At 39.9% G+C, this 27744-nt stretch overlaps 1 protein-coding gene across 1 annotated transcript in view; it reads right to left on the reverse strand.

Moving 5' to 3' along the window:
- Positions 1-918: 918 nt before the first annotated feature.
- Positions 919-27744, reverse strand: part of CRACR2A (calcium release activated channel regulator 2A) — a 62450-nt gene continuing 35624 nt past the window's right edge. The window contains exons 9-18 of the mRNA XM_051643388.1: positions 24996-25067; positions 21917-21962; positions 21250-21341; positions 18833-19148; positions 13781-13913; positions 10879-10960; positions 9160-9274; positions 7739-7840; positions 2793-2869; positions 919-1774 (exon numbers count right to left, since the gene is read on the reverse strand). Coding sequence (XP_051499348.1) covers positions 1684-1774; positions 2793-2869; positions 7739-7840; positions 9160-9274; positions 10879-10960; positions 13781-13913; positions 18833-19148; positions 21250-21341; positions 21917-21962; positions 24996-25067 — 1126 coding nt within the window. The 3' untranslated portion in view covers positions 919-1683. The remainder of the gene's footprint in view (positions 1775-2792; positions 2870-7738; positions 7841-9159; positions 9275-10878; positions 10961-13780; positions 13914-18832; positions 19149-21249; positions 21342-21916; positions 21963-24995; positions 25068-27744) is intronic.

Genomic DNA, 27744 nt, shown 5'->3' on the forward strand with positions numbered 1-27744 from the left:
AATAGGAAAAGAGGGCAGTACTTTACCTCTACACTGACTCATGGATGGCACCAAATGCCTTGTGGGGGTGGCTAAAGGAAACAGGACAACTGACAGCTCAGGAAGAAGCCTATTTTGGGCTGCCACCCTGTGACAAGATATCACAGCCCAGCTACAGACACTAGTAGTAAAGGTACAGCATGTAGATGCCCATAGACCAGGCCACTGAAGAGCACCAACACAACTATCAAGTAGACAAAACAGCTAAAGTGTTCCAAACAGATTTGGACTGGAAGCGCAGTGGTGGGATTTTTTTAGCTTGCTGGGCCCATGACACTTCTGGTCATTAAGGATGAGATGCAAGATATCAATAGGCCTGCGGCCAGGGAGGAGTGGATTTAACTCTAGATGCTATCGCACAGGCTATCCATGACTGTGACATATGTGCAACTGGATGCATTGAAGACAAATATGAACAGGAATAATTTTTGACCATGTGCTGGCTGGGTTAGCCACTCTCAAGTGTTTTATTTTCCTTTATAGTCTATAAAGGCTTCCAAAAGTAATTAGGACATTTGGGTTTCTTATGATCTGGAGCGGGCCATGATTTTCTAAAACATGTCCTTATGGGACATGTTTTCAAACATTGTATCTCAGTGCTATCAGAACCTGCTCAAACTAAAGGAAAATGCTGTGTGGCAGATGCTTTTGAAAAATCAGTTACATGTTTAGGTACATGAGGAAGAATTTTTTCATAACACTACTGAAAAGAGCAATATTGACCCTTGAGGAACACCCCTCATCAGTCGTCTCCATCTGGACATTGAGTCATTGATCACAACTCTTTGAGTGTGACCATCCAACCAGTTCCTTTGTCAAAAAGTGGTCCATCCATCAAATCTACATCGTTATAGTTTAGATACCAGGATGTAATGCACGAGAGTGTCTTTACTGTTTCTGAAAACTAAGCTAGATATTTGCATAGCATCAGCTCACCACAGAAACATGCCAGCTTACTTGGTAATAGCTCAGGCAAGCCTGTGTGGTATCACAGTGACCTGCCTAAGCATATCTAATTCATTACATCTAATTGGGAGGAAGGATTTCTTATCAAGAACCTATATGCAACAATGCGTGATATAAATGAGTTAATGCTACTATGAAAATCTTCATCGTTCTTCAATCCTTTATTCATGTATATTTCACACTAAGATTTCAAATATCACCTTATACTTTGCAAATGCTGGTGTGTTGCTTTTAAACAACCAACCAGATACCTATTTCAATTTTTAAAAAGTTGTAACAAAGGTCAGCACAAAATCAGGATCTAAAGAGCACTGAAATAAACAGAAATATTCAGAACAAAGGTCATCCACAGCAGTAAGAATTTACTTCACATTCCAAGTAGTTTTCTTCATATAAAATTATTTCTTGTTATTAATAATGTGGCAGCTTCTACAAGCCTGAAGACAAAGCAGGATTCAGTGGTGTCAGGCATAAAATTTAATAAAAGACTGTAACTGCCCCAAATGCATTGACAATTAACTAAAAACAGTATTTGTAAAAGTGAAGATCAGAGCATACATGAATTTAAGTTTTACTTACACCCACACTCAGAAGACAGAAGAAATATTCAGAAAGCAAAGCAAATCTGATGCTGCCATATAGTGTCATATGACTTCTGTCTAAACATGCCCCAGCGTTTTATGGCCTGATACAGCAAGACTTTTTATTTATATCAGATTGAAGTTCAACGGTTTTCTCTTTCACTTTGTCTTCTTGTTCCTTCAAAATCCTGGGGGGAACGAAAAAAATATAATTTAGAAAAAATGTCAATAATATCCATAAGAGATCATAGAATCATAGGGATTGGAGGGGACCTCTGAAGATCATCCAGTCCAACCCCCCCTGCTGCAGCACTAGCAGCTAGAGCAGATCACACAGGAGCGAGTCCAGACGGGTCTTGAAAATCCCCAGAGAAGGAGATAAAATAAAAAAACATTTCCCTCGAGCCTATACAACTATCTAGAGACTAACAGAAAATGACAGAATTTTGTGAACTAGGAGACAAAGAAGTACAATAATAGTGGCTCCACCTCAAAACCACCTTTGTTAATTTAGTTAGAAAAATGTAGTTGGTGCTGATTGTTAGCATTTATAGTATATTATAGACACTCAAAACAGTCACATTCATTTGTTATTTTTGAGGTTGGAGAAAAAATGTCCCACATCTGGCTCCCTAGACATTTATCAATTGATAATTGACACATCCACAAAATTTCTCTAACTTCAGCAACAGTATTAGAGTTCTGCCAATTTATTACTAGTGTTTTCACCTCTGTACACATCTGAGGGGACAGATTTGCTTGTATTTTTACACCTAGCTTTTATATAATTGAAAAAAATCCACCTTACCCTGTCTGCCAGCACTCAGGCAGACAGCAGAATTTGAGCTGTAATGAGCAGAGGGAAGAAAGATGCACACCCAATGTTCTGCTGCAAGAACTCAGCAGCATCCATTTCCAAGCATATTTCTCCAAGTCTCCAACAACTTCCTGCAAGAAGTGTCACAATATCCCAAGCACTCAGTTTTCCCAGCAACAATTCAGGCACTTCTAGCTTATACAGGACTCTTTACAAAGCTGAGCAACTGCTCTGTTGAAGCAATAAGGTCAGGCTACGGACCAGTTTAAAAGGAACAAATATTTAATAACCGTAAGTTCCCATCAAATATACTTAAATAGGCTTCATTCTGTCATCAGTGACAGGGAAGTCAGGCACATTAGAACTCACAGAATGTGTTTTCTTCTTACCTAGCTAAATGAAGCACAGACTTTTGAGTGTTGTACCCAGAATATGCACTGCATTCATAGAAAATCAAATTGTAATCCTAGAAACAAACAAAGACAATTTCAATTAATTTTGCAAAAGTCACTCTAGCTTTAAAAAAGCAACACAGTTATACTGAATGATGCAAACACACACAAAAGGATAACCTTAGGGAAAATTAGGATTTAATTCTTAAAGCAAACAGTAAAGAGTAACAAAAGAAAAGAAGTCCAGGTGTGCCTCCCAAATAACTATATGCATTTCTTAGCGGATATTTTTCTTTATATCGGTTTTTGTTGTAAGAGCTTGACCTCTCTTGACCTCTTGAAGACTGAACACAAACATGCCTTGTAAAGTACTGTAGTCTTGTGAAGTTTCCTTGTGATGATGAAGCATCACTGAGTGCTCCACAAAGAATGTGAAAATAATTCCAGTGACTATTTTTTATATATATCTTGGAAAGCTTCAGCTGCAGTGTTTCTGTATGTATTAAACAGTTTGAGACCAAGGTTTTCCAGCAATGACCAGTTAAAAACGTCAGCAAAAATATAACAACAAATTAATTCTATTTCATTTTTTACACTTTTGAAATTTTTCGGCACAGCCTGCACCTTTTGTTTTGTAGCCCCTGGAAGCTTTGCAGCTAAGAACAATGGATAAATGGTCAAGCCCTGGAGACATTCTCAGGACTTCAGCTGAAGCCACATCACAATAAATGCAAGAGATAATCTGCACCTACATAGCCTGGATGGTACTACTACAAGCCATTTTAGCCATCCAGATTTCACCTTTCTATTAGATTTCCACCTTTCTATTTACTTTCCACTTTTCTACATGTCTTATTGTTATTTATGACAGTAGCTTAAAATTCAGACAAATAAATTGCAATCATGATACATGATAGGATATTCGTTAGTAAATTCAATAGAAATATAGCCTAATAAAAGTTTACTGAAATCATGGATTTGCTATACTAAGGGTTGCTTTTAAAACAAGGCGCTTGGTGAAACTATCAGTCAACTATGCCAAGCATCCTGTAGGTTGTGATAACATCAAGTCTTCTAAGACCCTGTGGCACCTACAGACAACATTTATGTGGACTCTGACCCACCTGGGCAATCTACCACCGGGAGACTGGAGACAGGACCAGGACAAGAGACCAGGACAAAGAAGACAAAGGACCAGAATCAACAAAGACTCCCACAGGAGACCCTCGAGCATGCATAATTACAAAGATAGCCAATTCCAGGAAATAAAATGACTATGTAAAAGAATTCTGGGAACTCATTGACATGGAACTGAATATGCATGTTTTTGGTGTATATTAGTTGGGGTGTTTCACTAACTTGTTGGAGCACTCATGGTGGGGAATCCCCAGTGCTGCCCAGCACTGCAATAAAGAATGCCTGCTCAATAACAGCTTGTTTGTTGTTATTGGGTCTTAATCTCAGAATCCTTACCCAGCTGCACCCAGCCTCCCACTGCGGTGAGGAGTGTTAGAAAGCAAGGAGGGTTTGGAAGCTCCGAAATTTTTGTTTCAATCACATACCTGCATATTTTAATTTCTTACTATTAACTGTGGTTACTGCATTTGTACTTATTTAACCACCCTTCATAAAACACTTTGAATTGAGTTTTCAGAAGCTCCCATTAAAATTACTAGGTATTTCAGTTTCGGTTTGGATATTTTTTTTTTAATATACAATGTTTCCAAAATTGCAGTTTCCTGAAACTTTTATCATCTTCAGAAGTGTCAAAGACAATAAGTTGGGAAAAAAAGGTCATAAATATCATAATTTATTTTAGAAGCTCTAAAATAATGCTTCTATGTTATCAAATGCTGTTTTTTAATATATTGTCAATGGCTGTATGTTTTGTTCTAATGAACACCGGGATTGAAGCATTTGCAGTTATTTCTGAGTGGCAAGATAAGCACAAAAGAGCAGATAAGGGAAGAAATCAGGCAATGTTAGTGTTGGATAGAAATTTTTTTGATTTATTTCTAAAACACTGTTCTGCATTATCTTTACAATTAATGTAATCCTGTGGTCCTCTTTCTTTCCTTAAAAAGTTTTAAGATAAAATTCGGTTTGCTTAAATTTCTTGCAAGCTATGCAAATTAAAGTTTCAGATAAAATGTACACACTTTTTTCTGCTCAGCTGATCAGAATTCTAATAGAAAACCTACTGTGGTCAATACCCAGATACTTTTTGACAGTCATGCAGAACGTGATACTACTAGATCTACTACTTTTACATCTTCCCTACATACAACAGAATTTCACTAGAAGAGAACTCTCAGTGATGACATCTTTTAAGCTGGCATGAATCTGACTGGATTTTTAAACAAATTCCATGGGTAGGGCAAATTCTTATTGGTGAGAGCTAACAATTTAAACTCAAACAATACTAACTGCTTATTTCTGTCAGTCTGGCAAACAGGTCCTTTTCTGGAGGGTGAGTGAACCTGGAAATGCAAAGGGTCATTCCTTTGAATCAGGGAGGAAACTAATTGATAGCACACACAATGAAGACATAGTAGCAGAAGCCAGGACACATATAAGTCAGGGAAATGCCACCCATCTCCAGCCACGAATTAAGCTATTAAAGCTGGAACACCACTGGCAATTACTTAATTTTAAAAAGTCACATACTGATTAGCAGACAAATGAAGAACAGGAAGGAAAATGAATGATTACCAGAGGGAGACAAGCAATTTCTGTCCTATGAAGTAGTATAACTCTAAGAAGAATTGCTCCTTCATTAGCAGTATTTGCATAACAATGGCACTGACAGGCTGATAAAGGAGACACTGTATGAAGACAGTAAGTCCTCATCCCATGAACCATACATAGTCTACAAAGTTAAGGCAGACAAAGGCATTATTATGTTATAGTTGAGGAACAGAGACGGAGAAGGATTTACTGACCCGTTTAATACCATTCAGGAAGTCTGTGCAGGGCCAAAATAAAATAATGCTGCCTGAATGCCTGAGCAGCACCTATATCGTATGCCATTTTATGTAATAATTGGCAGTGGTTACACTAATCCACTCAAATAGAACATTGGCTGTTCTTTGTTGCTTATAATATGATCTCAAAACTCTCTGTATTTTTGTTGTGCTCATAAGAACTCTTCATCAGTGGATCAAGCTAAGCTAAACATAAATTTGTTAAGTGGTATTTTCCTTTTGAATTCTTTGCTAAAAAAAGTCAGAGAGATTTGCCCTGTTTTTTTTTTCTTTTTTCTTTCTTTTTGTTTATTCTCCCAGTAACTCTGTCAAGAGAATTTCAGCTGTTTCCCATCAGGCCATTCTTGTACTGCAGGCGAATTACTTCTTTTGTGCCTGTTTCTCCCTGCAAATTCAATACTGCAAAATTCTCCTTACCATCATGATATTTTAGGAATTAAGGAATACTTAGTTAATCCAACTACAAATCAGCTTCATCACAGCCTTGTTATTACCAACTATGCCTGTCCTCATTCTCTGCCCCATTTCTTGCGTATTGCACATACACTGCAACTACCAGCTTCTCAAAAGACAAGGAACTGAAGACTCCCTCTGGGCTGCCATTGTTCCTTTCAATAATAACTGTGGTTCTTTGCACAAGAATAGGTTCAGGGTTGTTTTTACCTAATACGGATATAGATACTTCTATCAGGTCAGCAACTAATCACGTGTATTTTGGATAATTTTTGACTAATTAATGGGATTATTCACAAAAAAAAAAAAAAGTGACTCAATAGCATTCACTAATAGAGAGACTGGTGTGTGGTTTCATAGGAATTAAATAGCTATTCAGCAAGAATGAATATTTCACTAGAATTCATGGTTGCTATTATTCGCTGTGCAAGCAAATTATTAGAGTTTTATTATATCTACACTGCTTTTCAACTAAATAATTATCATTAATCATTCCTTCCCTCAGCTACCTCTGGCAGCACATTCAAATTAGTCACTCAGATCCTTTAATTTAATTATAACAATATTTAATTTTACAACTTTCTTCATTTTACCTATGCAAAAGATTTTATTTTCTTGCATGACGTGTTAGAATTCACGACCTGGTGGGCTGTAAATTCTGTATATTACAATGATTCATCTTTGTTTTACTAGTACAATTTTTTAAGCGAGATAAATGACATGTAAGACAGACACCTACTCAGCCCATTTAGCATTTTATTTGTTTTTTCACAGAAGGACTCTTTGTTGCACCCTGGAGTCACTCCTAATGTCCAGACTCTCCAAACTATCTGCATTTCCACGCATGCAAGAAAACAAAGCGCATTTCCTAAACAGAGAACCTGTGAGGGTTGAAGCTCAAGGCTGATATTGCTTCCCTATGAAAACAAAATAACGAACACAAACCTGAATATGGAGGTATGCTTGTAAAGGGCTGTATAAATAATAAAAATAAGATAAAAAGAGATCTGGCCATAATTCTTTCAGTTACAGAGAGGTGCCTAGCAGCAATCTTTCCTATAAACGAAGAACAATTCAGTTGCATTTCAAATTTTGAAAATATCCTTTTTGGTTACCAGCAACCCAGAGCTGTTAATGTGTTTTCAAAGAAGAATCAAGAATAGGTGAAATCCAGCACATTGCTTAATTTAGGTAAAATCCTACCAACTCAGTTAATTTCTCAGGAATATTGGGAAGATTTGTTTCTAAATAAATTAATAATCCAGAGGCATTGGTGCTGAAACTATATGCATTGCTTCATCTTGACAGTTTTATAACTATAAAATTTATAATTATCAGCATTTATATCACTAAGAGCTGGACTGATGAGTGTGGTGGGGGTTCCAATCCTTAAAAATACTTGTCTTATTAAAATTAATGTGGTTCCATGAACTTAGTCACATTCAGACTCCTTTCTAAACCCTTCACCTTCAAGTTTTGTAAGGCATTCCCCTCGAGTATTAGTACCTTAGCAAGATGTTCTCCCATTCCCATAGGGACCTCACGTTCCTTTTCATTATCAATTTTATTACCCAACAACAGCACAGGTACATTTTCCCCAGTTGTCTCCTGCAGAACAAAGAATAAATATCAACTCAGCATTGTATTTAATATGTCATGGATCTACAGGATAAAAATTAACCAATGTCACACTGCAACAGGACATGTAAGACATCACATGAGCCAGGTATGTGTCATTTTAATTACAAACATGTCAGGAATTGAAGTTGGATAAAAGGCATGCAAAAGACAAAATGCTAGAGATTGATCTAACAGCATTTTTAAATTATGGCACAGAAGCTCATCGGACTCTATATTAAAATGAGAGAGAGAAAACTACCATGGGCTCTGACATCATGTGTTTATACCCCCTGTTGTTTTAATCACATGGAATATAATGGCAGCATCTGGATGAAATTAGGCCAAATGAATTACATAAAGTAGTGGAGAGATACACAGAATAGCCCCAAAATACATAGAACAGGCACAAATCAAAATTAATTTTGAAAATGGTTAGAATTATCACATGGAGTACATTCAGCAAGTGGGCTGAATGTTGCAGCTCCCTTGAACTTGTCTGTACATCTTCAACTTAGTTGTCGTTTGCAGCATACAAAATTAGTACAGATGAGTGAACTATTATAGCTTAGGAAAAGATTTTGACCACAATACTTTTTCTCAGTCAAAAACTGGATTTCTGCACTAGATTTTACAGTACAGAATTATAACAATCCCAGATTTGTTAAGATCATATACTTAATAAGGGCCTGCTCTTACAAAATGCATGCTTCTATTACTTCAATAGAGCTACTCATATGAGAAACAACTATGCTTGTTTGGAAACCTTTGAATGAATGAGTCCTAATTTCAACTTGCAATGCCAAGTATTGGCCATTACAGAAAACAGTGTATAATAGCAGAACAAATGCAAAATAAAATGAGACTGAATGCTATTTGTACACTTATTTTTCCTATAATTTTTCAGTAGCAATACTCTGCAATAGTGAACAAATAGGAAGTCATACTTTGTTCTCACTAGTGACTCAATCCTTTGTGACAGCAGCCTCTGTTGTTTTTTTTTTTTTATTTTGATGACAAGAAAATTTAGCTGCTTGCACTCTCAATTGTCAATGAGCTACAGATACATACAAAGTGATAAAAGGAGAATTTTCAATTAACTGAAGCCATTCAATAGCATGGACTATGATTTGTTTTCCTGTGGTTGAAAGGACAATCCCCAGGAAACTGAACTGTCTACCACAAGACAGTTTCACAGCACCAATGTAGATATTGTAGCTTTAAGTTTATAGCTCATGTTTACAATAGAGTCAAGAAATCAGGGGAGAATAATGACAGCAGAGTTTGGATTTAACGTTGTATCTTCTTACCTCAATGCTTATCAGCCACTGCTTGACAGCTGTGAATGTGTCTTTTGCTGTTATATCATACATCACAATGATGCCATCAGCTTTTCTGAAAAACTGCTTGGTAATGCTTCGGTACCTGCGAGTAAGAATCTGTTCACAGCTCTTTCCAGGTGCAGTTTGACAATATAAGTAATTCCCCCTGCCCCTCCCCCAAAGGAAGATGTTGCTATACAGTTTCTTCTAGTCATCAAGTCTTGGTAAGGGTTAAACCCATTAATTTGGCTTACATATGTGTTCTAAAATTCCCTAAACTAGACAAGTGAGAAGCTGTAATACTGATTTTCACTGCAGATCCTGTTTGAAAGGTGAGCCTTATTATTAATTGTGTAAGCAATCCTATTCTTCCTGAATGATCAGATTCCTGTTCACATTCAGCAGAAGATTTATGAAGGACAGTACTACCACAATTACTGCAAACTCCCTCTGCTTTCTTTAATTGATTCTGTGTTAGTCTGGATGATCAGCTGCATATCTCACCTTTTCCTATCCTCTTTCATTTTAAGCTTGGAGAATAAATTTCCCCCTCACAAAGTGCTCTGCCTACAGCTAGCTAGTCTTTTGTTTGGGGCTTTCTTCACAAGCTTCCTTTAAAAAATACACTTTTAGTAAAAGAAAACTACACAATGGATGAGGAGATGGAAGGAAATTACCACTGGAAACTTGTAAAAACTTGGAGATCTTAAACTACAATGGGATTGTTCTGGTGGAAAAAAAACCAAAAAACCTCACAAACAAAGCAACAACAAAACAAAAGCAAAACTAAAAAAACAATACCTCTTTTTCTTAACTATTAAGGCATCTTCTGTTATAGAAATAATTCTAGATACATTTTTCAATCAGTTTTCCTCCTAAAGAAATTGTGTGGTACTTTTAAGAGCTTTAATAAGAATCTAATTTATAGATTGGCAGTTTTTCAATGGACACGTGACACCAAAACAGCACGTTATACCTGCCAGGGAAGAATCTAAACTGTGAATTCACCAGCCTTATTAGAAATACTCTTAATGTTTGTTCCTTTCCCAAGAAGCAGTATTAGGTCCATGCTTACTAATCTTCAAATAGATCTTAGAATATGTACTGGGTTTGGCTGGGATAGAGGTTTTTTTTCATAAATTTTTCAAGACTTCCATCATTCTACCCTTTGTGGGGCTACGTTTTGGATTTGTTATGAAAACAATGTTGCTAACACACCATTGTAGTTATTGCTCAGTGGTGTTTACACAGTACCAAGTCCTTTTCTGCTTCTCAGACTGGCCTGCCAGCAAGTAGGCTGGGGTGCTCAAGAAGTTGGGAGGGGACACAGCTGGGACAGCTCACCTCAACTGACCAAATGGATATTCCATACCATATGACACCATGGTCAGCAATAAAACTGTGAGGGGACCAGAGGCTGACTGAGCTGCAGGTGCTTAGGAACTGGCTGGTCACCTATTGGTGGCGAGCAATTGGCGTTTTTTTGCATGACTTGTTTTTCTTAGTTTTCTTTCTTCTTTATTGTGTTTTTATTCTTGGTCAATTTGGGTTTTTTTAATTTTAAAATTGTCTTTATTTAAATCAATGAGCTCTCTCACTTTCACCCTTCTGATTCTCTCCCCCACCCCACTGGATGGGGGAGTGAGCAAGCAACTGTGTAGGACTGAGTTGACTACCAGGATTAAATCACAACAAAATGTTTCTCACCGTTCCTGGCCAGCAGTATCCCAGAGTTGCAAGGCCACCTGGGTATTATCTACTGTGATGGTTTTCACATTGTAATCCACACCTATAGCAGAAATAAAAGGTAGGTCTCTTTATATGCTCAGTTTGATCTTTGAAAAACTGATCCAGCAAATGGCAACAATTTCAAAAAGGTAACAAGACAGATATTACATTTAAAATTATGTCCATAGTCTCTAACTATCAGAGAACAACAAGAGCTTTTATTTATCAGTATTTCTTCAGTAAGAAAGTACTGAACGTTAACAGAGTAGTTTGAATTTTGTAAAAGCTGTAAGAGAAGTAACTTTCCAAAACAGAGTACACAAGTCAAGGTTCCATTTGACAGTCCACAGCAGCCTCAGCCATTTAGCCTGGAATTCATGCTGTACAAATTCAGTTGTCTGAAATTATACTGTTTAGTCAGAGATAGCCACATAGACACCTTCTACAGTTAGTGGAAAAACACAAGGCACCACACTGATGGGAAAGTGGAACCTAAGATAAATGCTGAAGACAGAGAGACTCAATACATGGAGAACCTCCACCCCCTTTCAGAATATAGAAAGAGATGAGCTGACTAGAGTTAGGTTAGTCACCTAATTTTTATGTGGCTAAATATAAGCGAGATATAAACTAATTTATCTAAACTTTTAAATGAATCCTCTCCCAATTCCCCTAACCTGTGATGATGTAGGTATCTTCTGGACATTTATACCATGCTGGAACATGTCCAGAGGAGAGTAACCAAGCTGGTGAAGGGTCTAGAGAACAAGTCATACAAGGAGCACCTGAGGGATCTGGGGTTGTTCAGTCTGAAGGAGGCTGAGGGGAGACCTCACTGCCCTCTACAACTACCTGAAAGGAGGTTGTAGTGAGGTGGCTCCCAAGTCAATAACAATAGGACTATAGGAAATGGCCTGAAGTTGCAGCAGGAGAGGTTTAGATTGGATATTAGGAAGAATTTCTACACTGAAAGAGTGGTCAGGCACTGGAACAGCCTGCTCAGGTTGAGTCACCATCACTAGAGGTATTCAAAAGCCATGCAGATTTGGTAATTCAGGACATCCTTTAGTGGCTAAAGTTGTGGTGGTTTTTTGTGTTGACAGTTGCACTTGGTGATCTTAGAGGTCCCTTCCAACTATGTCAATTCTTTGATTCTGTGAAATATTACGCAATTACTGCCTTCTCCTAATGACAACCTGCATTTTTCTGTATCATACTGTACTATATCATAGAATTACAGAACCATAGAATAATTCATGTTGAAAGGGACCTCAGTAGGTCATCAACAATTTCTTTGGGGCTATTTTCAATATCAGTGGATTTTTTACCACTGGCATTAATGACGAAGCATCCATTCCCACATTCCACATGGGCAATTAAGAAATCTAGCTGGAGGACATATCCATTGCTTATATCTAAAGGGAAGAAATTTGAGCTATTCTGAAGAAATTAAATGAGAACAGTCTTTTCCAAGCTGTACACTTGACTTTTCAACTGTCTGTGTCTTGCCAGCAATAGTCCACACCCGTGAAACTTGTTGACGTGAAGACTAAATCAAAGCTATTAACAAATTCTCTCTTGTTATTGTACTTGCAAGAACACTGGATGACCAGCCATAAGATGAAAAGGTCAAATGCATTCCTGTGCTTTTCCTCGGGAAGCTCTAGGCAATTGCAAGCACTGTGTAGGACCTCAGAGTCTGGAGAAGTGTATCAGCTATTTAGAAGACAACATGGATAGGACATAGCACCAGACTCTTAAATATAGACAGGAGCATACAGGTGTCTAAGCTCCCATTACAGTTAATGAAGATAAAGTAAATGAAAAACTAGGAGTCTAGGAAATTACTAAACTCACAATGAATTAGGTATCAAGGGTCAGATTAATTGGTCTCTAGGCTCTTCTGACTGGATTGATCTGGAGAGGATGGCAGGGTAGAATTCAGCTGTTTGCTCACAAGCTCTCTTAAAATGCAGCTGATGAAGGCCAGGTGAAATACCCTACAGTGCCAAAATTCATTTAAAACCCTACGCTAAAACCTTTTATCTTCCCTGACTCTAATTTGAGCTTAGACACTCAACAGTAGAAATTTAAACTCAGACATTTTTATCCCATAAAACAAGGGAGCTACAGCAACTGCTCACCTGAATATTCTTAGACTGTCACAAATGCAAGAAAAATCCATTAATTTAAATATATTTTAGTGTGAACTTTCATATATGCTGCAGAATAAGTAAGACCTAAATATAGGGTAAATATAATTAATCTGGTAATCTACAGTAAATCAGCTGCATTGCAATAACCTATACATAAGTTTTTATACCTTGATTATGTATCTGACTTTTGAAAGTTTTGTTTATACCTTCAGACAATGTAAGTACAACACAGGCTTTGAAAAGTTTGGCTTTGAAATCACCAGTCCAACATCTTTCTTTGGTGCTTAATATAATGCTAAGTCTTCAGATATAACACAGATCTTTTACTTTCTCTTTGAAAAAAAATCAGTTTTCTTAGAGGGACAGACATAGGGTAGGGAGGTGGGATGGTTACTATTGTGCAGTTCAGAGGACAGGATATCAGCTTCAGAACAGTGAGACCTATAAGGAAATTCTAGCTTCACTGAAATCAATAGGATTTTTAAATTTATTTCAGTGCTGCTACGATTTCAGTATGGAATCTGCACTGAAGCCTCTTCATCATTTACCTGCTTGTCAGTTTAGGAGAACTCACTTAGCATATCCTACTTTCTTTTTGGATAATGGCTTTTACAACATCTGTAAGCTTCTGGTTTATAACACAGGGCCTGATCTCAGTAGAAGCTGCCAAGTACTACTGGAATAAAAATAAAAGTATTAATAGTGATAATGTTTCTTAAACTTACCTACAGTGGCAGCTGTGCCTGGGAAAAAACGATCTTCGCAAAATCGCCTTAAGAATGAAGTCTTTCCAACACTGGAATTGCCCACAAAAATAATCTTGAATAAGCGGTCTGGGGCAGAGTTTATTCTCTCCTCCTTCAAGTAAGAGCAAACATTAGTCTCCAAATGTTCCATAAATACTGTTGCATCTCCAATTTGCCTTGTCTTGAAGGCTGAGATGTGAAAAAAAAAAGAGAGAATTTATCCTATCACGTTCTCCATTACTCCTAAAATAACTCAGCATTTAAGATGTTTACCTTGCATCATTCCAGAATACTGAAGTGATTTGGACTGAGGTCTTGGAAGTACACTGAATAGGGACATAAGACTGTACTGAAAAATGCAAGAAATTGCCAAAAGAAAACCTTGTATGTTCATCCCTGAAAATCAAAACCCACAAAGATTCACACAGCTCTGCTCAGTAGTTTCATCCTATACCAATAACACACAGGAAACATCACAACTTCACCTTGATAACAGAAACAAAGCCATATTTTTTTGGCCTAAGCCAGCTATCACCAGAGTGTTCTCTCTGCTACTCCTGTTTAGCCAAGAGTTTCTATGGAATTACTGAACTTCTGCCTTTGTTTCACATTACAGGCAGAAGCATGGGGGAAAGAGACAGACAGAATTAGAAGCAGTTAATCAGGCTGTAAACATTAACCTGTTTCTGTCATTCAGTTTTTTAAGCAGAAGGAAGAACAATTTGTTCTATCTATCTGTATTCTGTCTATTGCAGCCCAAGCTAAGTTCATGGTGGAGAAAATATTTATATCCTTTCTCAAGTAGGTCATTATTCCCAAGGCCTTTGAACGTAGATCAGGAGTTGCTTAGGGAAGAACTCCGCAGCACTTGCTGGTTTGCTGGGGGTGTCCTTGCTGGCTACTTCTATTTTTGCTAATGTGGAGGAGGAAGAGGGAGATAGTGAGTTTGTTCTGAATGCTGCAGCTCCTGGCATTAGTTTGTTGGAGTAGGGATTGTGAGGAGGCCCTTTGCCAGGCATCTGAGGTACAGAATCCCTAAGACTGCTGACTTCAATAACACATCAGAACTGAACTCATTGCTTGACAGTCCTTTGAATGAGACATTGAAGTCTGGCCTTGAAAATGTTTTCTGCAAGTATACGGAAGACTTCCAGAAAGAAGCAGAAACAATACAGAGCTGCATTTGATGGGGGAAAAAATAAATAAAACCTCAAGTTGTTGTCTTCCTTAGTATGCTGTAGGTGAACTTTTTTAGCAGGTGTGGTGGGCTAGATGATCTCCAGAGGTCCCTTCCAACCCCCACCATTCTGTGAGTCTGTGTGATACTGTGGAAAAAAAAATCATTCACTGCTGTTAATTCTGGGAACAAAAATACATGTATTTTTCATGGGCTGGGCCAACAGCCCATTATAACTATAAAGAAATTTATTACCTCAGTTTTTACTTCTCCTTTTCTATTAAACTCCCAAACTCAACTGCAACTATGGCTGCTAGTAATACACATACATCTATAAAAAGCACATTTTCGGTTCTGCAGAAAAACATTCCCAGATTATTAGTCTGTGTGCTCTGGGAAATAAAAAAAGTTAACATGCAATAATCAGATTGGCACCATTTTCATCTTGCTTCTGAGAGCAGTAACTAAACACGTGGTTTACATGACCTGATATACCTTGTCCCTAGTAGTAAGGTAAACATCTTAAATGCTGAGTTATTTTAGGAGTAATGGAGAACGGTGATAGGGTAAAACCTCTTCATTTTCACAAAATCACCTTAAGAATGAAGCCTTTTCAACACTGGAATTGCCCACAAAAATAATGTTGAATAAGCGGTCTGGGGCAGAGTTTATTCTGTCCTCTTTCAAGTAAAAGTCTTCATTTGGTGAATAAGAAGGCTTAATGCCAGCAGCTAGGAGACTGAGTTCAGTATAGTAAGCAATAAGACAATGGAATGCAGTAACACAAAGCCAGGTAGACAACAGGAATACAAATGGTGGTGAATTGAAAAATACAGGTTGTCTGAGATCCTTCATCTTCCTAGTGCGAAATGGATAATGACTAGACTTCATATCTTACTGAGCTACATATGTAGCAACTGCATGGAATCATTCTGCCTCATTTGCACTAGTATTTCTAGATCTTTTATACTGCTGATCCTATGAGCAGCAAGACATGAGGGGAGAGAATCACAGAATCACAGAATGGTAGGGGCTCGAAGAGATCTCTGGAGATCATCTAGCCCATCACCCCTGCTAGAGCAGGGGTCCCTTAGAGCAGAGTACATAGGAATATGCTCAGTTCGGTTCTGAAGACTCCACCACCCCCCTGGGCAGCCTGTTCCAGTGCTCTGTCACCCTCAGAGTAAAGAAGTACTTTCTTGCATTTAAGTTAAACCTCCTGTTTACTAATTTGTGACCAGTGCCCCTTGTTCTGTCACTGGACACCACTGAGAAGAGTGGCCCCATCATCCTGACACCTGTCCTTTAGATATTTATAAGATCCCCCGTCAGTCTCCCTTTCTCTAAGCTAAACTGACCCAGCTCTCTCAGCCTTTCATCATAGGGCAGATGCTCCAGTCCCTTAATCATCTCAGTGGCCCTGTGCTGGACTCTCTACAGTAGTTTCTTGTCATTCTAGAACTGGGGAGCCCAGAGCTGCACACAGTGCTCCAGCTGCGGCCTCACCTGGGCAGAGCAGAAGGGAAGGAGAACCTCCCTCGACCTGAAGGACTGGCTGCAGAGGAGTGTCCAGCTGACACATGGCCCTGAGACTCACACCTTGTAACTCATGATGCAGCAAGTTATCCTTTTCTGAAGTCTTCCTCCAGTTGAGAAGGAAAACACTTGGAGTGAATACCACTCTTCCTAACCCAGGTACATAGTCAGGAGAGGGAATGAGTGTGCAAAGCACTGTATGGAACAAGATAATTTCTCATGTCTAAATCTCAGGGTCGAAAAGCAATTATCCCAAAAGCCATCAGTTAGGAAACAAAGTTGTATGAGAAAATCATCAAACTACAGTGAGTGTATGGGAGCAGATGAAACACATTCACATAAAGTTGCAGTGGTTAGACACTTAGCCTAGAGACTGCCCTAAGCAATGGAATGCCATTAATCGAATAGTCATTAGCAGGCCTAGTCAGCAGGCCATGATGACCCTGTAGGACCATGCACATATTTCAGTGCCACAAGGACTGAGATCTTGTCAGAAAGGAATATTCTGCAGTGTTTCTTTAAATTAAAATTTAAAAAACAAGCAAAACAACAACCCAAACTAAGGGCTGGGATAAGGCATTGGTATTTCATTAAAAAAAATAAATAAATAATGAAATTCCCAGTTCTAAGTCACCTTTGGAAATTAACTTACTGTTTACCCTCACAATGTTTCTTTACAAAGAGAAGCAAAAAGTTTTCAACAACGATGCAGGAGAAATTTTATTATTTCTTCGCTCCTCTCCCTGCCTGTTCTCAGTTTTTTTGGGGAAAGAAAAAAAATATTTGAGGGAAGGTTCAGTTCCTACCCAGATGAGATGATGTACTTTCAAGGGGGATGACTGCTGAAACAGCAGGCAGGATAGGTTTGTCCCAGCTGGACCTAATGACCTACCTGGCTTTTGCTGGCCTAAATTCCAATGACGCCATACTTTAAAAATGTGGTACAAAATAAGTCATACCACAAGTAAAAAGTATGCACTGTATTAAATAATTTCAAAGTATGAAGCTCTGTTCTGTGCCCTAGACTCTCTATTAAAATGTACCACATGGAAGTTATTATGTAACCATGACATAATTCTATATTTTTTTAGGATATGTTTGCTTATTCTAGAAGAACTATATAATTATGAACAGCATACCTATTTTTCCTATACTTCAATATTTTTAATATGTGCTTCAATAATCTAAAAATGAGTAATACTTAACAATGGTACTAATATTAGAAAACAAGCACAACCAGCTCTGAAGTAATAACAATGCAAGAAGGACTTTAGACTCAAAGAAATGTACCTTCCAGCATATTGTTTCAAGGATTATTACTGCATGGTGAATTCATTGTTAACATGCAGACACAAGTTAGAGCTGAAAAAATACATGTATTTCAATTTTCTAATTAGACGTCTTCTCAAAAAATAATTAAAAATAATTAAAATTTGTGCTCATTACTTCTCAGATGGTGTAGCAGTTACCAAAGCTGACTCAAAAGTATCAGAATATGAGAAATGTCATTTTTTGACAAATGTTGATCTTGTGTCATCTATTAGAAGGTTTAACTTCACTTTTCCTAACCAGTCATTCAGGACATAAGTCCATGCATACATTGCCTACAGCTACCACTCCTTTAGGTTGAGTTTCCCTTCTTCACACCTCTAATATTTATCTGCAGTATATTTCCATTTCCCTCTTCATGCAATGGCTCAATTTGTTGTGCTTTAACTTAAAAACATAAAACTAAATAATTTTAGATTCTAAGAATAACACATTATGCTTCAACACCATTTCATGTTTTCCAATGCCCTTTAGAATAGAATACAACAGAACAGAATAGAATATCTATAGCTGGAAGGGACCTGCAGTGATCATCTAGTCCAACTGTGTGAGCACTTGAGTGCTGACCAAAAGTTAAAGCATGTTATTAAGGGCATTGTTCAAATGGCTCTTAGACAAGGGGCATCAGCCATCTCTCTAGGAAAGCCTGTTTCAGTGTTTAACCACCTCCTCAGTAAAGACATGCTTCTTAATGTCAAGTCTGAACCTTCTCTGATGCAGTTTTGAACCACACATCCTGGCACTGGATCCCAGGGAGAAGAGACCAGCAGCTTCCTCTCTACTTCCCCTTCTTGGGAAGCTGTATAGATTAATGAGGTCACACCTCAGCCTTCTTTCTCCAAACTAGACAAAACCAGAGTGCTTGGCCACATCTCACAGGACATGCTTTCTAGCCCTTTCACCCATTCAAGGACCTTTATGTCCTTCTTTAATTGTGGGGCCCAGAACTCCACACAATACTCAAGATAAGGACCCCTTTGCTCCCTTACATTTGACAGCCCTACAGGCTGCTCTCTAGAAGATGATGGTGAGTGTTCAATTGATTGTTCTGTGTTTTCCTTATCCTTTTCCATCTCAGAAGTATTTTCATCTTCTCCAATCCATCTGTTCTGTTGCTTAACAACCAGTCTATCAAGAAGCTGGGGAAGGTGATCTTCCTCAATTGATATTATTCTTTGGAGACGTGATGCTTTAGACATTCCTCCAGAAGCTCCAGCATCAGGCTCTACAGAGAGAATTCCATTCAGTCCAGCAGAATTCCTTCTCTTTGAGTTACTGAAAACATCATCTTCTTCAAATGAATGGCTAGACAGAGAAAAAAGTAAGTACATCACAAAAATATATTGACCTGGATTCCTACTGTTTTATTCTAACGTAACTGAATTTAATCAACCATGGTTTTACCACTCACAGCAGGCACAGTAGATTCAGTACTATGTTTGCTGAAAAGTCAGCTCATCATATATACACAATTTGTATTTATACATAGGGCTTGATAATTATAAGCATAATGGGGAAAGCTAACAACTTACAGGGAAAACCTGAACCAGAATACAAAATGTCAGATTAGCTTCATTTCTAACCTCATGGAATAGCTAAGGTAGATTTCTCTTCTGTGATTTCCTACTCCCCTATTCTGGAAGAATAAAACAGTCCTCCAACTCAGACCCTTTCTCTCCTTAGCAAATAGGAGGGAGATGAGTTTGTTTAATCTGGATGAAAAAAAGGCTAAATGCAGATTCAACAGAAGGGGGAGTGTAGATAAAATAGGTCGAGAGTCTTCTCATATGTGTGCAATGACCACAGATGCAAGTTGCAATAAAATAAATGTTGAGTTGATGGAGGGAATAAAATTTCTTCATAGGACTGGTGCAGCAAGGGAAAAGGTGCCCAGAGAGGCTGTGAGATCTCCATCTGGATGTTCAAAAATTAAACTGAGCAGGGCCCAGACCAACCTTGTCTAGTTTTGGAGTTATCCCTGTTTGAGCAGAAGATTGGACAAGAGACATCAGAGGACCTTCCCTCCTAAAAGTTTATATGATTTTTGTGCTGTAATAGCTTTCGCCAGGTATGTTCTACTCTCAGTACTGTTTAGTAAAACAGTTTAGGACCAATTTTCTTTCAGTAATTTTACTTCTCAGTTAAGTCTTTTCTAAATAGCTGAAATTAACAGCATGTTTTTCAGTCAGTGTCTGCTTCTAGGGCTGATAACACTCAATGCTTATAGTTACTGCTGGAGAACAATATGCAGAACCAAGACCACTGCTTGGTTCTGAAAAACATCTTATGCTCCAGAAACAAATGGGTCAGAAGGGGTCACACCTGCAACCCTCCTTTGGTGAGAAGTGGACTGCACAGGTGACCAACATTAACCAGACAAACTATTCCATCCCATATGCACCATAGTATATATCTGAGGGATCACAAGGGCCAAGCTACTCTTCGTCCATGTCCAGTGTCCTGCAAGGACTCCATCCATTTGTCTGCCTTTGATCTTGATCCATGCTCTCCTGAATCTGTGTGTTCTTGCATCCAGCTCCTGTCCAATGCTGATGCCAGGAGCCCGGTCTGGGACTTTTACAAGGAGTAGCCTTGGTGGTGATGTGAGCATTATTGGGAGAGCACGATACTGGGTTTGTATGTATTTGTATATATTTCATTATCTTCTTTTTCCACACTTACTGTTTCATTAAAGTGGTGTAGTTTAGTTTCCAACCCATAAGTCATTCTCCCTTATTTTCTTTCCTTTCCCTTTCTGAGAAGGGAGAGGAGCTAATAGAGGGCATCTGTCAGTCATTTAATTGCTGGCCCAGTGTTAAACTGTGACAACTGTCTGTCTGAAAGGTTCCCTCCTTACACTTCATGATCCTGTGCCTGCAAGGATGTTGTCTTAGCTGCTATTTCAATGTGAAGCACTAGTCTTCTTTCTAGCTCCTCTTGTGTCAAAGGAAGCATGCTAATGTTTCACTGAGATCACTGTCTTGTTCCTGTTGATTTCAAGTTTACAACCACACCGTAGAGAATTAAGTTCTCTATGTTTTACTAGTTCCACAACCCATACTTTACAACATGGCTGCTGTCTTCCACCATGAGAAGTGAGGAGGTGTACTCTGTCAGGGAGTTACCAACAACCTTGCACCACATCAACATTGGGTAATGAGCAAGCTTTTGGGCCTCTCATACTCATGCACAATGGGGAAGTCTCTTGCCTTTGCAGTCAGAACACTTGTTTTATGTGAAAGACTGTTTCTTTATTTTTTAAAGAGCACAGTAATCTTATAATGACAGACATTTTAGAAATACATGCTTTGAAAAGTCTGAAGGTATCAGAAAGAAAACATTCCACATCTTCTTTCTGTAAGTATCATTGTACTCAAACAGGGAACACATGAACAAAAGTTCTTACCTGCTAGGCAGGATCTTGCCCTCCATGTATTTCCCAATGACAGACCCCGATCTTTGCTTCCAGATGGTTTTTGGAACACTTGTTTTGCATTTCTGCAGAAATAAAGAATACTTCTTATTAATTTACTCCTATTGCCTGTCTTCATTCTTAATGCTTAAATATTGCAATGAATATGAAAAAAATAAAGAGTAGAAAAAATCCTAGAGGTATAAATGCTTCAAAATTCTGATTGATAAACAATCAAAACATGGAAACTCCAGATCCTGCAAGAATTCATCTTCTCTGTAAACTAAGTGGACCACAATAAAGCAACATAATTTCATTAAAAGAAGTCAATAGATATATGGTGATTTACGCTAGTAGTTTTTTTGAAGGAATAAGAACACAAACAAGTTATTTTGTCCTCTCATTATTGCATCCTTAGCTTCTTATAAAATACATGATTCTCCCTCCATATGGCTCCAACTTTGTAATTCTAAAAATGTAGCTTTAAAAACTGTTCATCAAATCTAAAGGTATTATTCTCAAGTAAGAAAAAAGACAACATAAACTAAGAATGGGGCAAGCAGCACAAGAGTCTGTCTACCTCACAGCCTCCCTCTGATCTTTTGAGGCTGTTCTGCTATCTGTTTGCTGAACATTTGGTTTAGCAGTAATAGTTGTCTACCTGCAAAAATATGTCACGTTCATCTTTGAGATGTTTGTTCCTCTCCCTGAAAAGAGAACATAAACAAAAGAAACACTGAGGCCAAGGATTTAGAACTGCTGATTTTTGTACTCAACACTATCAGACAGACTGCAAAAGGCAAGATAAAAGCACTTTCATTTGGCAAATCTTCACCCTTGAACATGCTTTATTTATATTCTCATGGCAGCCAGTTCTCTGTCTGGGCCATTGAATCTCCAGTAAGTCTATGCTCACTAGCGCCAGCTGACATCTGGCCCTCATTCTATAGTTTATCAAAACAAATGTCTTAACACACAGAAATCAGTTCTGGTCAATATGCCTTCACTTACTCTAAGTTAGAATGTTTAAAGCTTTTCACAGTAAAGATGACTTCTTAGTGTGGAGGCATTGTAATGAACACCAACTACCATCACAGATGATGTGGAGAAATAAAGACAACTAACATCACCTTCACCCCACCTTCTTCCCAGGCTGAACTTCTCTTCTGCACTCTTGACTCTTCTGCCTCCTTCCCAACCTGAGCAGTGCAAGAGGATGGGGAATGGAGTGGTTGTGGTCAGTCCATAACAGGTCCTCTCTGCTGCTCCTTCTGCTTCATACTTTTCCCTTGCCCCACTGTGAGTTCCATCACACAGGTTACAATCCTTCACAAACTGCTCCAGCAGTGGATCCTTTCCATGGGGAACAGTCCTTCAGGAACTGACTGTTTCAGTGTGGGTCCACTTTGTGCCACAGTTCCTGCCAGAAAGCCTGCTCCAGCATGGGCTCCTCTCCATGGACCATAGCTCCTGCAAGGATCCTGCTCCTGCAAGGATCCTGCTCCTGCAAGGGCTCTACACAAGCTGCAGGGGACCCTCTACTCCAGTACCTGGAACACCTCCTCCCCCTCCTTCCTCCTTGACCTTGGTGTCTGTAGGGCTGTTTAATAGGGTCAGAGAATGTTTTAGGTTGGAAGGGACCTTAAAGATCATCTAGTTCCAACCCCTCTGCATGGGAAGGGGCACCTCCTACTATACCAGGTTGCTCAGAACCCCATCCAACCTGGCCTTGAACATCTCCAGGGAGGGGGCATCCACAACTTCCCTGGCCAACCTGTTCCATTGTCTCACCACCCTTATGCTAAAGAACTTCTTCCTAACATCTAATCTAAATCTACACTCTTTCAGTTTAAAACCATTACCCCTTGGTCCTATCACTACATGTACTTGTAAAAAATTGCTCCCCAGCTTTCCTGTAGGCTCCCTTTAGGTACTAGAAGGCTGCTATAAAGTCTCCTTGGAGCCTTTTCCTCTCCAGCCTGAACAACCCCAACTCTTTCAGCGTGTTTTCATAGGAGAGGTGCTCCAATCCTCTGATCATCTTCCTGGCCCTCTGGATTTTCTCCAACATTTCCATGTCCTTCTTATGTTGGGGGCCCCAGAACTGAACACAGCACTCCAGGTTGGATCCCACAAGATTGGAGTAGAGGGGCAGAATCACCTCCCTTGACCTGCAGGCCACGCTTCTTTTTATGCAGCCCAGGACACAGTTGGCTTTCTGGGCTGCAAGAGCACATTGGCAACTGATGTTGACCTTCTCATCACTCAATGTCCCTAAGTCCTTTTCTTCAGGGCTGTTCTCAATCAATTTTCTGGCCAGCCTGTATTAGTGCATGGGATTGCCCCAACCCAGGTGCATGATCTTGCACTTGGCCTTGTTGAACTTCATGAAGTTGGCATGGACTCACCACTCAAGCCTGCCAGGGTCCCTCTGGATTGCATCCCTTCCTTCCAGCACGTAGACCACACACAGTTTGGTGTCATTGGCAAACTTGCTGAGGGTACACTCAATTCCACTGTTCACGCTGCTGGCAAAGATGTTAAACAGCACAGGTCCCAGTACTGACCCCAAGGAAGACCACTCGCCACTAATCTCCACTTGGACATTGAGTCATTGACTGCAATTCTTTGAGTGCGATTGTCCAGCCAATTCCTTATTCACTGAGTGATCCATCTGTCAGGTCCCTGTCTTTCCAATTTAGAGACAAGGATGCAATGCAGTACAGAGTGAAATGCTTTGCACAGGTCAAGGTAGATGACAGCAGTTGCTCTTCCCTTATCCAACAAATTTGTCAGACACAACTTGCCCTCAGTGAAGCTACGCTGGCTGTCCCCAGTCACCTCCTTATTTTCCATGTGCTTTAGCATAGTTTCCAGGAGGATCTGCTCCATGATCTTATCAGGCAAAGAGGTGAGTCTGATTGGCCTGCAGTTCCCTGGGTCTTCTTTTTTTTCCCTTTCTAAAAATGGCAGTTATGTTTCCCCTTTTCCAGTCAGTGGGAACTTCACTGGACTGCCACGACTTTTCAAATATGATGGAAAGGGGCTTTGCAACTTCATCCACCTATTCCCTCAGAAGCCATAGATGGATCTCATCAGGCCCCATGGACTTGTGCACTTTCAAGTTCTTTACACCATCTTGACTCCGCTCTTCTCCTACAGTGGTTGGATCTTCCTTCTCCCAGTCCCTACCTTTGCCTTCTGCGACTTGAGCGGTGTGGGCAGACCCCTTGCTTGTGAAGACTGAGTCAAGAGTCACTGAGTACCTCAGCCTTCTCCATATCTCACGTGAACAAGTCTCCCATTTCCTTCTGGAGGGGGCCCACATTTTCCCTAGTCTTACTTTTATCACCAAAATAGCCATAGAAGCTTTTCTTCTTGTCCTTGAAGTCCCTGGCCAGATTTAATTCTATCATGGCTTTAGCTTTCCTAGCCTGTTTCTCACACATTTTTTTTCTTACTCCTCTCTCTCAATAGCTGCACAGTGTTTTCTACCCTTTCTTACACATGCTTTCCCAGAGGCACTACCTTTTTGGTTAATCTGTTGGAACAGGCTGGAATGCCTGTGTCTGGCACAGGGAAGCCCTGGCCTCTCCTTTCTGGCACAGAGGCCACCCCCACAGTGACCCTCTGCCAATACCTGGACATCTTTACCCAGAACATACCCCAACATGATTTCATCCTTTAATGCACCTCTTTAAAATGATGCAATAAGTTCTTGAATGTAAGGTCTGCATTACCTTAAGAAGTCCAGCTGCTTCAGAAGTCCTGACTTCTCTCTCTGTAAGGTTTCTGTCACTTGGTACACCTCCCTGTAATGAAAATAAATAAATTGTTCCAACTAGGGTACAACACCGGTAAAATGCTTCCCCTTATGAGTAGCCACATTTGAGACTTCAGCTTCTCCATACCTGTAGACTTTATTCTGTATGAATGGTTACTAATTTAAAAAGTTTATTCCATATAAGACCTACAGTACCACAGCAGTTTGAATTAGTGGAGGAAAGAGTAGAGTTTCTTCTTAAAAAAAATTATAGCTTTATAATTTCTTCATTCAGAGAGCTTAATATACACTGACATTGGCACTTGCATCATTCACTGAAGACATACTAGTGAAATCCTTCTCATTCAGGGCCACTAAAGACCATGTAACATTTTATCTGAAATTAGAGTTTATCTTGCTGCTGGAACCATACATCACACTCACACATCTACGTTCCCTATAACTTCTTTTCAGTTCCTGCCTTTAACAGTTATGCAGCCTTAAACATTGGACACAGCGTCTCAGATTTTTCAACCACATTTACACCATTTACTTTGACTTAATCCAACTCGGTGTCTGCCCTTAAGTGTTTTTTGCCTTTAAGTGAAGCCTCAATTCTTCCTGTGCACAGTCTGAGCATTACACCTGCTTCAACAGCTCAGGTCCTACCAGACAATACAGATGTTTAAAGCAACACTGCAAGTGCAGTTGAGTAGGACTGAGCCCTAATTCCATAAAACACTGTTCTGGTTTGGTTTGGTGGGGTTTTTGGTAGCAGGGGAAGGGCCACAGGAGTGGCTCCGGTGAGAAGCTCCCCCTGCTCCAAACCCAGCCAAGGAGCCATTAGAGAGACAAGAGATGGGCCTCTGCCATTAACGTACGAAAGAACTGATATAACACCTGAGAGGCACTTCAGGGAGAAGAGCTGTGCTGGAGGAGGAGAGGGTGCTGGGGAAGGAGAGCAGTGCCGGTGGTTGGTGAAGTAGAAGGAGAAGAAGGTGCCCAAGCAGAAGTTTCCCGGCAGCCCATGGCGAGATGGCAGCTGTCCCCCTGCACTCGTGGAGGAACGTGGTGGAACATTCCCTGAAGGCGCCAGGAGGGCTGAACTTGGCCAGTGGACTTGGATTTTGTGGCCAGTGGATTTGCTGCCAGAGGACTCTGATTGCCCAGCTGTGGAAGACCCCGGGGCCAGGGGAGGTGGCTGTTCCTGAAGCAGCCCCTGACTCTGTGGAAAGCCCAGGCTGGAGCAGCTCCGGACCTGGTGGGAAGGACTCATGAAGGAGAGGTTGGTGGAGGACTCTCTGCCATGGGAGGGACCCCGTGGGGAAGCAGGGCAGGACTGTGAGTAATCCTTCTTCCTGAGGAGGAAGGAGCAGCAGGAACCACCAGCCTGTGAAGTGACTCTAAACCCCATCCCCTGTCCCCCTGTGCCGCTGGGGGGAAGGAGGGAGAGAAACCAGGAACAAAGGGATTTGGGCCCGGGAAGAAGAGAGGGGTGGGGTAACATATGCAAGCCCTGCTCTGTGTGTGTCTGTGTCCTGGGTGTGTGTGATTAGTGTGAAATTATTATTTATTTTATTTTTTTTCCCCAAGTTGAGTCTGTTTTGCCCGGGACCTTAATTGGTGAAGAACCTTCCTTGTCCTTTGTCTTGGCCCATGAGCTTTGTCCTCATCTAGAGTGTGTGTATGAGGGGGGAGTTGAGTGAGCAGCCATGGGGCTGTTTCTTTGTTGTCGTGTTGGGCCCAAGCCACAACAAACACTATTGAATTCAAAGTGCTTGTAAAATACAGTAGTGTTATTTATCAGTCTGATCACTGGACAGATTTTCTTTTTAGCTTTAAAACCAGATCATTCCACAGTCTTTGCTCTGGACCTGAAAAAAGAGGCTTCATTTTGAGGAGGAATATTTCTACTGTCAGTTTCCAAAACACACATCAAACATGCAAACCTATAAATAGTGTTCTAAATGCAGTGGCTGAGCTATAACAATAATTTATCAACAAAGTTCATTGTTTATAACTTCAAGAAAAATTATATTAGTAATAGCTAAGTAGAGTTTGACACAAAGCTTAAAAAAAAAAAGAAAATATGACATTTGATCTAATTTTCTGCTCTATTCTGAAATATGCCAAATAGCCACAGATCTGGGTTACATAGTTCATTGCTGGACTGTAGAGTTTGGCAACCGACTCAGCTGATGCAGGGCGAGGGGTGGACATTGTTTACCTGGACTTCTCCAAGGCTTTTCATGCAGTCCCCCTCAGCCTCCTCCTGGAGAAACTGACTCGTTACAGTCTTGACAAGTGGTCTGTGGGGTGGACGGGGAACTGGCTGACAGACCATACCCAAAGGGTGATAGTAAATAGCTCCTTCTCAAACTGGCAACCAGTCACAAATGGGGTCCTGCAGGGATTGATATTGGGCCCAATGCTGTTTATAGTCTTCATAAGTGACCTGGATGTTGGGATCAAGAGTAGCCTGATGAATTTTCCTAATGACACCAAGATGAGTGGAGAGGTTGACACTCCAGAAGGGAGAGCCACCCTCCAGGATGACCTAGACAGGCTGAAGGAGTGGGCTAGCAGGAACTCTATGAAGTTCAATGGGGAGAAGTGTAAGGTCTTGCACCTGGGATCTCTTAATCCAGGAGTGCAGTTCAGACTGGGATCCATCTGGCTGGAGAGCAGCCCTGTGGAAAGGGACCTGGGGGTCTTGGTGGCTAACA

Source organism: Apus apus, chromosome 1 (assembly GCF_020740795.1).
Source record: "Apus apus isolate bApuApu2 chromosome 1, bApuApu2.pri.cur, whole genome shotgun sequence".
NCBI lineage: Eukaryota > Metazoa > Chordata > Aves > Apodiformes > Apodidae > Apus > Apus apus.